Below are 13,747 nucleotides of genomic sequence, written 5' to 3'. Positions count from 1 at the left end.
CTAGATACAAAAGGATATTCAGCAAAATATGACCTTCCTAGAGGAGTGCAAGGCACATTAGCACATACAACATCTTCCTATTCAGATTTAAAGCTTGATACATACCCCTGTGCATCAATTGAGAAATGCCCAGCTCTCTTCATTCCCACCAAGGAAGCTTTCAAACTCACTAGATCAGTTACATACAAATGCAAAAAAAAAGAGGGTAGGCGAAGGACTTGGTCAACAATCTTCCAGTGCAAGGTGACGAAAATACCTTTACCGTCACGAGGAACCAGCTTTGCTTGAAGAGTAGGAACTTTCCAAATTTCAACAACTTTGTTACAAGCAAAACGATGAGGATTAGAGCTTTGGCGATTGACTTGGGCAGATTTTCAAACTCCACATAAATACTCCAATCCAACGTTGTTGACGTTAACAACCTCAAGAGAACCGAACACTTGAAATTAACATAAAGAAATCAATACAACGAACCTACCAAGGAGAACTCACCGTTTTTCGAATCCCATATTGGCAATCTGCTTATCACGGATATCCTTGAAAAGCAACTTCAATTGAGAGGGCAATGGCAGCAGGATAGTGTAGTCCACGACAGACAATGTGTTAGAGAATTGTTTGAAGACATTTATGTTGTGGGCCACACAATCATAAAATCCATTCTCTTTGACTTCATTGGATATGTTATAAAAGTCAGCCTTTCGAGAAGGTACAAACAAAAGCTGCAACAATAACAAACAGTCAAAACACTATTAAGAAGACTTAGAGCTGTGTATAGAAGCTTATTGTTGCTCTATCAACATCGGTAAGACCATCAGCAACAATAAGTCTAGTGCCACTACTGCCATCACTTTTCGCCATGTTCTCCACCTTGATAACAGTAAATGCTACAGTAGGCACACCATCTTCAATTGAAGAAGTCCATGATGAGACAAGATCTTTAATCTTGTGCTCAGGAAAGAGAGTTAGCACAAAGTCGAATGAAGGAGCCTTCACAATAGATGTAGTTGCATCAGCAAGACCATCATCAACAATAAGTCTAGTGCCACTACTGCCATCACTTTTCGCCATGTTCTCCACCTTGATAACAGTAAATGCTACAGTAGGCACACCATCTTCAATTGAAGAAGTCCATGATGAGACAAGATCTTTAATCTTGTGCTCAAGAAAGAGAGTTAGCACAAAGTCGAATGAAGGAGCCTTCACAATAGATGTAGTTACATCAGCATAGAGAGCAAGTTGGCAAGTGCCTCCATCACTAGGATTCTTTTTCCTCACAACAGGGCCCTCCATACATAAAAAATCACCCACCACAAATGTGTTGACAAACTGTTCAATATAATTTTCTGTCACAACAAAAGTGATAGTATGATGTGCAACCTTGTCCACAAGATCAGCCTTCAAAAATTTGCTATAATTTGCTTTTTGGATTTTATATGTGCCATACTTTGCGAGCACCTTGCCAACGAAGACAAAACGATAGTTAATAGCATCAGCAAGCTCAGATATAAGAAGCTTAGGCGTAGATTGATTCAATGCCAATTGAGATTCAAAGGAATCAACTATAGGTCGTGGCTCTTCTTTAATAGATGCTAAGCCCAACGAGCGACTCACACCGACGGAGGGAGTGGAAATCCCGGAAGAGCTAAGCGGTGTTCGCCCTACAACATGTGGCACACGATACTATTATTATCAATTACACATTGGTAAGCCACAAAAATTGGAAACAAACCTAACCTCTCACAGTGGCCATTCCTCTTGCAATACTAAGGGCCTTTTGAGCAGATTTTGGAGATTTCTTTAACTTGGCTTTGGGACTAATCTTTTTAAATGCTAAGTTTGGAGAACCCACTAAACTACTTGACGATCCAAGGTCCCCACTTTCAGACACAACTTCATGCAAGTTTTCAGTTCTAGGAGATGCGCTTAAAGTTTCAAAGTAGTCATTGCTTGAATTTGTAGTGAAAGCATCTATAATCAAGAGCAAGTTCAAAACAGTTTCCAAGATAAGCAAGACAGCAAGACTCTTAAGCACCAAAAGAGGAAACGAAATGCAGAGGTATATTACCATCCATATTCGAATCCATAGCGCCTTGGTATAGAGAGTGATGTTATGCTTTGATAATAGATGTGGCTGTAAGGTTTAAGAGACTGTACTATAGAGGAAGTATAACTCTTAACAAGAGTGATCTCAAAATAGGAGGCTTGTAAAACGTGATGGTTCTTCAAAATACCTTTAGCTTTTATATACTAACAACTCAAAGAGTGAAACTTGATGGATAATCTTGAGTGCTTCAAGAAAGATAGTTTGAAAGTTCCACTTAAAGATTGGCAGTAAATGCAGATTTTTACATTTGTTATCATCTATCATTATATAATATTGGGTTGCGACCTATACACTCCATAAAGAGAGAGAGAGAGAGAGAGAGAGAGAGAGAGAGAGAGAGGGCTGCTCTTTTAATTAACTCTACCTCGACTTTTGCAATAACAATAAAAGCTACAAATAACTCAACTATTACTAGAGAGAGGAGAGAAGAGAAGACAGGTGCATCCTAAATAAACTCAACTATTATTAGAGAGAGGAGAGAGGAGAAGAGAAGTGCAAGGCTGCAAATGAAATGAGAACTACAACTAAAGTAAATTAAGACATCTAAAGAAGAGAAACTAATATCTTAGAACTTTATAAAAATTTGAAGTAAATGATTCTAAATCTTCACATCAAAACGGATTTATTTCCATTCTTACTTTATAATATTAATAATGAACCTTGAGATAATCAAATATAATATTGAAAGTTGAATCATTTTTTACATTAAAAAAATAACCACATAGCCATAAATTTTCAATGTCAAATCCCCAAAACCTAACCACATGCTCAGCTAGTCCAAATAATCCATCAATAGGATTAAATCATGGACCAAGATTGCATCATAGAATGTGGAGCTAATCGTTTTTAATTAAGAGCACCTCGACACAATACCAATTTCTTTTTTATAGCAAACTAAAGCACAAAATCTATCAACAACATAGACAAACTTCGAGAAATAAATAACTTCGGAAACATTGCACATTTCAAACTTAATCGACACCATAAAAGTTACATCTATAGTTTTCAAATTATTTAGCCCGTAACATACAGTGCTTGACCTCCACATACAATCAGCTACCCAAGCCATCCAATCCCGTCAATGGCTCCGTACCACCCTGCAAAAAAAAAAGAAAATTGTTAAACAAAACAGCCAACCAAAATCAAAGCAACAAATCAAATAAAAAAAGGTTCTCTTTACAATATACCGAAAATTAACACAAATGCCATCGACGAGCCACATGTGACACCGAACCGCCATAGATCGGCAGGCGAGACGACACAGCAGAGCAGCGCAACACACCGCAGTAAAGCTGCACAATAGAACGCCCCGATCCACCACAGATCGACGGAGAAGACGACAATGCAGCACGACAACACCGGAAACAGCAGCAGCAGAACAGATCGGCGTCCTAACAGAGCAGCAGAACCCCGATGCATAGAGTAGCACAACACACAACAGAACAGCCCGATCCACCACAGACCGACGGAGAGGACGGCAATGCAACACGATTAAACCGGAAACAGCAGCAGCACCACAGATCGACATCCAAGGTCCGTCATAAATCGGCGAAGGCGACGTCCTAATAGAGCAGCAGAACCGAAATGCACAGAACAACACGACACCACATCTTCAAGGACCACTTTAGATCGGCGAAGGGGACGAGAAAACAAAGCAGCACAACCCGGAGATACAGAGCAACACAGCACCAAGGCACGACCCCAATCCACCATAGACCAACGAACCAAGAACACGAGGCACCCGCAGAGAAGCACAACAGAGCACAAGCGCGACCCAAATCCGCCATAGATCAGCGAGCAGGACGGCAAACCACATCAACGCAAGACCGCGGAGAGGCAGGGCACTGAATCACGCCCAACAGCACCATAGACCAGCGAGAGGAACCACGCTACATAAACCCCATGCAAGAAGCAGGATAGCAGAGCACAAGCACGGGCCAGAACCACCACATGCCGGCGAGTAGGGCGACATGCCGCCATGGCGTCATGCACGAAGCAGAACAGTACTACGGGAGCGAAGCAAGACAGCAGAGCAAGAGCGCGGTCCAGAACCACCACAAACCGGCGAACAGGACGACAAAGAGGAGCAACACAAGAGCGCGCAGAGGCACCCCATGCATAATGCGCACGCACGACCAAGAATCGCCATAGGCCGGCACCCTTGAGCCTTGCCTACCCTACTAAGGCTTCATGAGCCCTAACCCTAAGGAGACCTCTCTCCATGGAGCTCAAGGAGGCTCCACTCCAAAAGAGGGAAGAAATGAAATGCATGCACTCATTATAAACCCCTCCCACCAACCCCACTTTAAGCCTTCCAACTTGCAGCTTGCACCCAACGGTCACCACTCAAAAGAAACGGAATCCAATGCACCTATCCTCTCAAGAGCCACTCAAAACTATATAGGTTATTTTTTATTTTTCACACTTATTTATAAAACACATGTGACATTTTTCCCTGAGAAAAAAGGCAAACCACCACTATGGCCATAGCTATTTGGACAGGCAAAAAAAAAAGCTGGTTTTGACTCTTGAGGATGAGGAAAAAGAAAAAGGCCATCTAGGCAATTAGTGTAAAATTAGAAAAATGGCTTTGAAGGGCTCAGGAGGCTTCAAAAAATGAAGAGGGGCTTTGTAAATTGTAAATTTGTAGGGCCTTCAAAAAACGAGAGAAGGACCATGACCATGAAAGTAGAGACGTTAGGAACTTGGTAGATTTCTTGAGAGCCGAGGCGTGCTTGACACACCGGGTTGAGTCGAGCTGGCCCCTATAAATTGAGCAAAGCTGCTTCCAAAGGAATCAGAAGAAGAAGAAGAAGAAGAAGAAGAAGGGCTCTGTTCATTCGTTTGAAAGGAGGAGCTGCCCGGTAATCTGCAGTTATGGAGGATGCCATTCGTAATCATGTGCATGTGGTGGCCGTGGAAAGCAAGGCAGAGGGCAGGTAAACGTCATGAAACATGATTCTACTTTGATGTACAATGTTGGTCAAATTGAGACCACACACACGCGCACGCACACACTCTACTCTCGTTTAATTTTCTTTCTGTCTATAGAGAAGGAGACCAAGCTAAGACAGAAGAGGCGCTGAAGGTGAAGGATGTGAAGGATCCTCACTGGAGATGGCCTACTCATCAGAAGTGGTACTCTTGTATGGAGGGGGTGTGGACGGCCAAAGATACAACCAGTTCAGATGAGGGCGAAAACCTACAAGATGGCCTCCAATGTCCCTTCGAGGTGAACACAACCCGAATGAGGACCTTACTGAGGTTCATGTCAAGCTCCGCTCGCCGTATCTCATCGCCATGCTTCTCAAATACTTGCCAGAAGTGGCAAAGTCCCTCTACTCTTGTGCTGAGCACATAAGCACACCCGGTGGCTGGGCAGTCACCCACACACCCTCTACAGGGGCGTCGGCTGATGTGGCCACTCCTTTTTGTGTGACGGTTGCTGCTCCAGCGACCAGAAAAATCATGCCTGTGATTTCGCAGCCAGCCAGCCAGCAGGTTTCGTCCTCTTGCTCAACACAAAGCTGCCGACTGTGTTTATGTGCTCGGCTTCTTGGGTGGCCGGAGGCAAATGTGCGAGTGACTGTGCTTATGTGCTCAAGCTTGTACGCTAAACACCTGCCAGACCAATTTTCTTGAGCGACCTTATGTGCTCAAGCTATCTGACGAGCCCAATATTGATGCCAAGGACCTCTTTGGCATTCGGAACTCTCTCCAAGATGAACTAAAGGTAACTCAGGATCCATCCAGCAAAGCTCGTCCACAAGGTGATGGAAGCAACAGTGTCTGTAAAGATGAAGTGGCTATGCTAGGTTTACATCTCTCTGATCTCCTCTTGCTTTCTGGGACGCTTGCAGACGATTTCTTATTGACCCCATTCCATATTTTTTTTTGCAGGTAGCAATGAGTGCGCTGCGGAAGGCAAGTATGAAGTTGCCCAACATGGCAGCAATGTTGCTAATGGTGTTGTTGATGGCGAAGATGAAGCACTTGCTAACATCCACTTAAGCACCTGCTTCGTTTTCTAGATGCCCAATTTAAGGATGCCTTTGCCAAATATGCTTGGATGAAGCAGGAGGGCCTTGTCTCGTACAACATGCTGTGGGCCTTCCTTATTCCGGGCATTTAAGTGCGTCGTATCTGCAACATCTCTGGCCAGACGTGCCAGGCTGTCATATGCGGAAAGGGGAACTACGATCATAAGACATGGGCACCAGATAAAAATGGGTTCAAGATGAAGCTCAAGGTCACAGACTTCAATGGAGAGAGCTTCCGCTACTGCACCATGAAGTATAAGATTCCAGAGTTTGATGGTGAAGTGCCCTTCACATCTTTACCTGTTTGTCCATGGTCTTTCTTTTCAAGCCAAGAGCAGCATGACCTGACAGACCGTCTTCAAGAGCGCGGACAGCTCTTCTACGATTATGCTGTGAAGGAGCCTTTCCGTTTCATGCATTTCAGGGGATCCCTGGGCTTTTACGAAAGCGATTTCATGAGAAGGGTGAATGCAGATGGGCGGGTGATGGTAGATCTGCTAAGCTTGGCAAGGGCAAATCCCGATTGGCCGTTGCAAAATGCACAACCACCCTCAGAGCTGCTGAGAGACGTTTCGGAGAAGGAGGTTGAAACAACAAAGAAGAGAAAGCAGCCCACTGAAGATCAGCTTCTGAGTGCACCTGCCATTGTGCATGGGTTCTCCTTTAGCATTAAGAAATGGGGCTGTTTTGATGTGGGGGGGCTCAGGGAGATAACCTTTGAGGATCAAGCTTATGACGAGCTGGTCATGAAGAGTGCAAAGCAGAAAGAGATGCTTAAAGCCATTGTGACAACTCATCTGGCACTGAAAGGGGAGAAGAGCGCCCGGAGTGTGGATGTTGTAGCACAGAAAGGCGAGGGATGTGTGGTGCTTTGTTATGGGCCACCTGGCACCGGTAAGACCTTGACAGCGGAATCGCTGGCGGAGACACTGCCTCCGGGCGATTTGGAGAAGAGCTTGAGCCAAGTGCTTAGCAGAGCGTTGAGGTGGCGTGCTATTGTCCTCCTAGATGAGGCAGATGGTTATTTGGAGCGACGGGCATTCAATGTGGACGTGAGGCGCAATCTGATGACGGGTGTCTTCCTCCAATTGTTAGAATACTATGCTGGCGTTCTCTTCTTGACCACCAATCGAGTGGGTGCATTTGATGAGGCATTTTTGTCTCACATCTCGCTTTGCGTCCGATATCCCCCCCTGGATGATGAGCAGCGAGGCTCGGTCTGGAGATCTCTACTGGCAAGAGCTGGCATAGCCTTCAGTGAGGACAATCTCAATTGCCTTCTACAATGCGGGCAACCTCTCAATGGACGCGAGATTCGCAATATTATTTCTCTTGCTCATAACTGGGCTCATAGTCGTGCACAGCCCCTCAGCATTGATGATGTGCATGATGCGCTCCAACTTGTGACCGCAGGCTGCAAAGAGCTTCTCAAAGACCTTAATGAATCTTCCACAGTACTTGCACCTTGAGCACCAGTACATTAATGGTAATTCTGATGATAGTAGAGCCAGTTATGTAATGCAATTATGGCATTCTGGTCATATATAGCAGGTCAAATGTAATGCAATTATGGCATTCTGGTCATATATAGCAGGTCAAATGTAATCCAGCATTTTACCATAACCTCCATCCACATACTTTGTGTCCAAATATGCGTCCATAATCATCTCTGTGGCTAATCAACATATGTACATACAGTTAAGTACCTCGATGAAGCTACAGCCTACGAGTCATGTACTTTGATGTGCTACTTGAGCAGGCTACTCTTTCGTCTCAGGATTCAAACCTTTTGGAAGAGCAAATTGCAAAAGACTTGCTTGTGAAGGGCTGAAATCTGCAAATCTTCTATCTGCTGAATTTTGACTCTATGTCGACGACGATGTCGATGGCGACGATGCGACAACGGTGCGCTGGAAATGCAGATGCTGAAATTTGCGTTTTCCGGGCTAAAACTGTAAACCTTGCGGAAACTGACCGTGCGGCGAGGAACTGTTGCGGGAAGGTGAGATCTTCGAGGTTCGGGACTTGATTTGCGGCGTCTAAGGGCTGAAAACTTAAAACGCTGATATGGTTCTTGATGTTCCGTCGCGGTGAATCTGCAAAACGTTGGGACTCATCTGCAAACCAAAAACATTAGGGTTGAAAACTGATTTGTTGTCGTCGGATATCCTTCAAATGCAAAATGCTAGGTTGATCTGTGGTTCTGTTGTCGCCGGGAATCTGCAAATGCAAAAACGTTGGCTGATTTGGGGTCTTGATGCAAAACGCTAGCCTCTCTGCTGTGTAGCAAAAACGCTAGGCCTTGCTGGGGTTTCCTACTGAGAAGGTCCCTGTTGAGCAAGGTGCTCTTGTTGCCTCTTCTGCCAATTAGTGCTAGTATAGGTTTGCTTATATTACAAACTTACTCAATTTGGCATAACTACTTTCCAACAAAAGTCACTTAAAAATAATAAGTGAAAAATGTCAAAAATAGGGAAAATAGGCTAAATGCACTCGAAAAATTTCCTGAAGGATTCTGATGGGAATGCTTATGATCATGCTGTGTGCAACTAGAGGATATGCATCTACACTAAGTGACTGGGTATGCACGGTCTGCAAACATACTCACAAAGTGTCAGATCACTTCCTATTCTAGACTGACTACACTGAACTGAACCCTGATCATGCTGTAGCTTGTCCACGGATACATAGGGTTGGATGTGTCACGTGACATCCCCTTTTTTTCAAAGTGAGGTACTGACACCAAACTGTATGGCGTCAAGGGAGATCGCCAATAACATCCGGAATCCTGCAAGGGACTCTTCGCCGGCCCACTCTAACATGTGGGTCGTGCGGTACTTGAACTTTATAAAGGTTTACAATGCTTGCTTCTTTGGGCCGCGACGAAAGTGACACAAAGTCTTTTGTGGCTCTTTCGATGCTTCAACTTCATGTAGAGTCATACTTCTTCCTTTTTCAAGAATCTCCATGGGGCTGAGAATTCCTGAAACCACTTTCAACACAAAAACATGAACATACCTATTCTATGTAAAGTGAGTGGAAAAAATCTTGTCTTCCTCAAAGAATGTGCATGCGATGTCGATGAACCAAGAGACGGAGTGCAAAACCATTCATCGCACACACACAAACAATGAGATCGAATCTTTTTCTTCTAATTTAAATTAATCAATTGTGGCAATTCACAACAGAAATGCCCATGCTTGGTGCTCATACTTTCTTGTGCTCTTTCTACGAATGTGTCATGCCAAGGAAGAGACATGGAATGTGACTTCCTTGAATGCATACTTTTCAGCTTTTCATGAATAATCCGCATACATCCGTGCTTATTCATGAGTGAAACGTGCTCAACGCGCAATATGTCATGCGTAAGAAAAGGGATCATATAAAGATGCTGACTAAAATACAGGAAACGATCACAAATAAAACACTCGAACAATGCGTGCCGACTAATCATGTGAACACATAGTACTTCCTTTGAGGGTTCCTTGGACCTATGCTCAAGAGCCAAGATCGGTTCTTTCTGAGGGGGTTCTTTGGACCTAAGCTCGAGAGCCAAGATCGGTCCGTCGTGTTTGATCGAATCTCCCTGTGGGGGTTCTGTGGACCTCAACTCGAGAGCCTAGATCGATTCTGTGTGATTCCTCGAATCTGCAATGATGTTAGCTTCACTAGAGAAAGTATCAACTACCACATCATCCTTGTGAACAATCACATCATCTTCATGGAAATCATCATGCTTGTGAGAAATCACATCTTGATCAGCATGCTTGTCATTCAAATCATCATGCAAATCCTGTGTGTCATGCTTTAGAGAAGAAGAGACTGAGAGAGTATCCTTTTCCCGAATCTCTTGCATCTGTGTCTGCACTTGAGAAAAGAATAGGACCAATGCGGCTTTCCTTTCGTTGTGCTCACGCTCCATTTCGGCTCTTCTTGCTTTGGCCTCCAAGCGTGCTTGCTCGCGCTCACGCTCTATGGCTGCCCTTCTTTCTTCGCGTTCACGTGCTATGGCTGCCATTCTTTCTTCTCGTTCCAACTTCCTTTCCATAAACAATTGCTCCAACTCCTCCATAGGAGTTAGTGCAATCCTTGGCGTAGATGGGGAAGGGGGAGGGTCGGAAAAACCTCCTGGTGCGGAAAATTCTTCTTCGCCTTCTGCTTCGAGTGATGACCATCCACTGAAGTCGTGGGTTCTTGTGGTCTTGGGTTCTTAAGTTCACGAGGAACTTGGGTTCTTGGTGGTCTTGAGTTCTTGAGGTTCTTCTTTCGCTTGCAATCTGTGTTAGAGAAGGATCTTCTCTTTACCCGAGTTCTGCTCTTTTCCGCGGGCGTACCCCTTGGCGGCCTTGCGCTCACACCAAGGTTGCTTTTTCCCACCTCACGTCCATTGGCCGGCCGCTAAGTGCACGGTCCGCTCTCAATGAGTGAAAAGAGACACAAGGGGAGGCTGGACAAGGCCTTCTTTCTTGGGTTTCCTGTCACTCTTCAAAAAAACGATTAGGGATCGACACGCCCAAGAGGACTAGGGTTACGTGCGACCGCAGCAAGCAAAAAAAATTATGTGGTTCTTTCCTTGAGTGATACAGAACACTGCCAAAGCTCTGATACCAATGTAAGGTGCAGCGGAATGAATGTTTGAGCTTTGCTCAAGATAAGTGCTCCGAACTGTGCTCAAAGGTTCCTTTTACTTACGAAAGGGAGAGCCTTCCGTTCCTTTAGTGAGAGAGTGCAAGGGACACAAACAAAGTGAATGGACACTGTGAATGGAAGTGCATGAAACTGAGAGATAGAGAGGGAAGAGAATACGACACCAGAGACGTTGTAAAACCCTCCTCCGAAGGCCCCACTCTCTATGGCGAGAGCGGTCTACTTATGATTGCACAAATCTCTGCCATGCTTGGACTTGCTGACGAAGTCGACAACGATGAGGACGACGACGAGATGGGCTGAAATCTGAAAATGCTAAGGGATGAAATCTGCAAATCTTCTATTTGCTGAATTCTGACTCTGTGTCGGTGACGATGTCGATGGCGACGATGAGACGACGACGCGCTAAAAACGCAAATGCTGAAATCTGCGTTTTTCGGGTTGAAACTGTAAACCTTGCGGAAACTGACCGTGCGACGAGGAACTACTGCGGTAAGGTGAGATCTGCGAGGTTCGGGACTTGATCTGTGGTGTCTAAGGGCTAAAAACAGAAAACACTGATGGTTCTTGATGTTCTGTCGTGGTGAATCTGCAAAATACCGAGGCTGATCTGCAAACCAAAAACGCTAGGGTTGAAAACTGATCTGCTGTCGTCGGATGTCCTGCAAATGCAAAACGCTAGGCTGATCTGTGGTTCTGTTGTTGCCGGGAATCTGCAAATGCAAAAACGCTGGCTGATCTGGGCTCTTGATGCAAAACGCTAGCCTCTCGCTGTGTAGCAAAAATGCTAGGCCTTGCTGGGGATTCCTGCTGAGAAGGTGCCTATTGAGCAAGGTGCTCCCGCTGCCTCTTCTACCAATTAGTGCTAGTCTAGGTTTGCTTATAACAAACTTACTCAATTTGCCCTACCTACTTTCCAACAAAAGTCACTTAAAAATAATAAGTGAAAAATATCAAAAATAGGAAAAATAGGCTAAATGCACTGGAAAATTCCCCTGAAGGATTCTGATGGGAAAGCTTATGATCATGCTGTGTGCAAGCAGAGGATATGCATCTACACTAAGTGACTGGGCATGCACGGTCTGCAAACAAACTCATAAAAGTGCCGGATCACTTCCTATTCTAGACTGACTAGACTGAATTGAACCCTGATCATGTTGTAGCTTGTCCACGGACACATAGGGTTGAATGTGTCACGTGACAATTACCTCGATGAAGCTACAGCACAGGAGTCATGTACTTTGATGTGCTACTTGAGCAAGCTACTCTTTCGCCTCAGGATTCAAACCTTTCTGAAGAGCAAATTGCAAAAGACTTGCTTGTGAATTTTTTTGTTTTGTTTCTTTGTGGTCTAAAATCAAGAAAATTGTAAAATGTTTTCTTTTTGTCTTTAGTAGTATGAGCATTCCCGCTCGTGATGATGCAAAGCACGAACATTCCTTTTTTTGATGATATAAAGCACATCTGTGAGCGCTATTTTAGTCACTTGGCCACATTCGAACCCATAGCCCGAGTCACACGCCATCTTAGTCACTTGACCACATTCGAACCCACGATCCGAGTAACCAACCTTTGGAATTGCGGTATGTCCTATACCTTAAGAGTGCCCCATTCTCTCAGACACGTTGACTTGCTGTGACTCTCCCTCGCAACTTCATACCCTTCTCTCAACGAGATATGGTGTTAAGCCGATTTTAGTCTTGCACGTGGGTTCAACACATCTTTTAGAATGGCCTTTGTTAATGTTGATAAACATAACCTTCAAGTTTTAGACAATGGGTTTGGCTTTGGACAAGGAGCCCTAGTGTCTAATTTGTGCATGCACACTCACTTGCTCTGAGGCTAATCTTAGATGTCATCTATGAGAGCTAGTCTATAGCCACTCATAGCTCTTGAATTACACACACTTACTTCTTTACTTTGTGTAGTCACTGTACTTACTTGGGTTTGATAATAGATAACTCATTAACACATGGTCTCATGTATCAAATATCAACAATTTCTTTGGAGAATTAGATCCACGAGTTGCTTTTCTTTTTCTTTGGCCATGAATATGCCACATATATACTCCTCTCTACCTCTTCTAAGCCCTCTTAGCATTTTTTTGGTGCTTTCTCACCCTCCTCTCTCATTGCTTGCATCCACCCACACGCACACATGTCGCAAGAACCTATGGAAGTACAACCTAGTTATCTTGCATGGCATACTTGCTCGTCCCCCAAAGCCCATACGAACACTCATATACTCACCCACATCACAACATTAGTCATGGTAGGTACATCCTCGGGGAGTCCATTATGTAAAAAATTGCATATAGCATGTACAAACAAGAGGTATTTAAATAATCTCTTACCTGTATATTTTCAAGTATTATATGTATCTTTATGTATGCATTTTTGTAAAAAAAATATCTCTTATTTATAAAAAAATTCACTTTTTCAATTAAAAAACCCTTAATGTAAGTACATTTTTGTATAAATGTACTTAATTATAAATCCCTTATTTTGTTTGCACATGCTATCTTTCATATTTCCTAGTGGACATCCCAGGGGTACATCATTAATTCTCTCTTTCAATCTCTCTTTGTCTCGCACGAACCCTAAACCTAAGCCTCAGCCCCAACCCCTGCGAGTTTCCCTTGGGTGAGGGCAGCCCTGTGGGGGGCGTTAATGCCCAAGCTCTGCCCATGCCCAAGACCTAGTCGTTAACAACGTCGCGTTTTTTATCTGCTGTGATATACTCGTCAACAACGACCTACTCGCTTGCGCGTTTTTCTTCTGCGACACCCGTCAACAAGGTGTTTACTTGTGGCGACTGCTCAACTGATGTGGCGTCTACTTCTCAACTTCTCTGGTTAACTCCTCACCTTCTGCGACTACCACCACCCCAAAGCCTTCTCAGCCCGTCGAACTGAATCCCCACCCTTTGGCCCGTCGAACCAAATCCCCACTCTCTG

General features: G+C 44.3%; 3 protein-coding genes and 1 pseudogene across 4 annotated transcripts; 2 read left to right on the top strand and 2 right to left on the bottom strand.

Annotated features, from left to right (window-relative positions):
• Positions 1 to 759: 759 nt before the first annotated feature.
• On the bottom strand, positions 760 to 2,068 carry LOC147453490 (uncharacterized). The gene is made up of 2 exons (XM_086517147.1): positions 1,735 to 2,068; positions 760 to 1,658 (listed from the first exon to the last, which is right to left on the bottom strand). Exons 1-2 carry the CDS (start codon positions 2,066 to 2,068, stop codon positions 760 to 762), a joined length of 1,233 nt encoding a protein of 410 aa, XP_086373273.1.
• Positions 2,069 to 3,037: 969 nt separating this feature from the next.
• On the bottom strand, positions 3,038 to 3,955 carry LOC147453489 (uncharacterized). Its single transcript, XM_086517145.1, has 2 exons — positions 3,292 to 3,955; positions 3,038 to 3,201 (listed from the first exon to the last, which is right to left on the bottom strand). Exons 1-2 carry the CDS (start codon positions 3,521 to 3,523, stop codon positions 3,161 to 3,163), a joined length of 273 nt encoding a protein of 90 aa, XP_086373271.1. The 5' UTR covers positions 3,524 to 3,955; the 3' UTR covers positions 3,038 to 3,160.
• Positions 3,956 to 4,818: 863 nt separating this feature from the next.
• LOC147453488 (uncharacterized) lies at positions 4,819 to 6,207 on the top strand (annotated as a pseudogene). The gene is made up of 4 exons (XR_015188540.1): positions 4,819 to 5,043; positions 5,156 to 5,605; positions 5,733 to 5,919; positions 6,005 to 6,207. The product of XR_015188540.1 is annotated as an uncharacterized LOC147453488 (transcript).
• An 18-nt stretch (positions 6,208 to 6,225) lies between these two features.
• LOC147453487 (uncharacterized) lies at positions 6,226 to 9,111 on the top strand. Its single transcript, XM_086515665.1, has one exon. It carries the CDS (start codon positions 6,342 to 6,344, stop codon positions 7,611 to 7,613), a length of 1,272 nt encoding a protein of 423 aa, XP_086371791.1. The 5' UTR covers positions 6,226 to 6,341; the 3' UTR covers positions 7,614 to 9,111.
• Positions 9,112 to 13,747: the final 4,636 nt, after the last annotated feature.

This window comes from Adiantum capillus-veneris, chromosome 7, assembly GCF_014529385.1.
Source record: "Adiantum capillus-veneris isolate H3 chromosome 7, ASM1452938v2, whole genome shotgun sequence".
Lineage (NCBI taxonomy): Eukaryota > Viridiplantae > Streptophyta > Polypodiopsida > Polypodiales > Pteridaceae > Adiantum > Adiantum capillus-veneris.
Note: the sequence above shows the minus strand (reverse complement) of the source record. Positions and strands in the feature narration are given on the sequence as shown.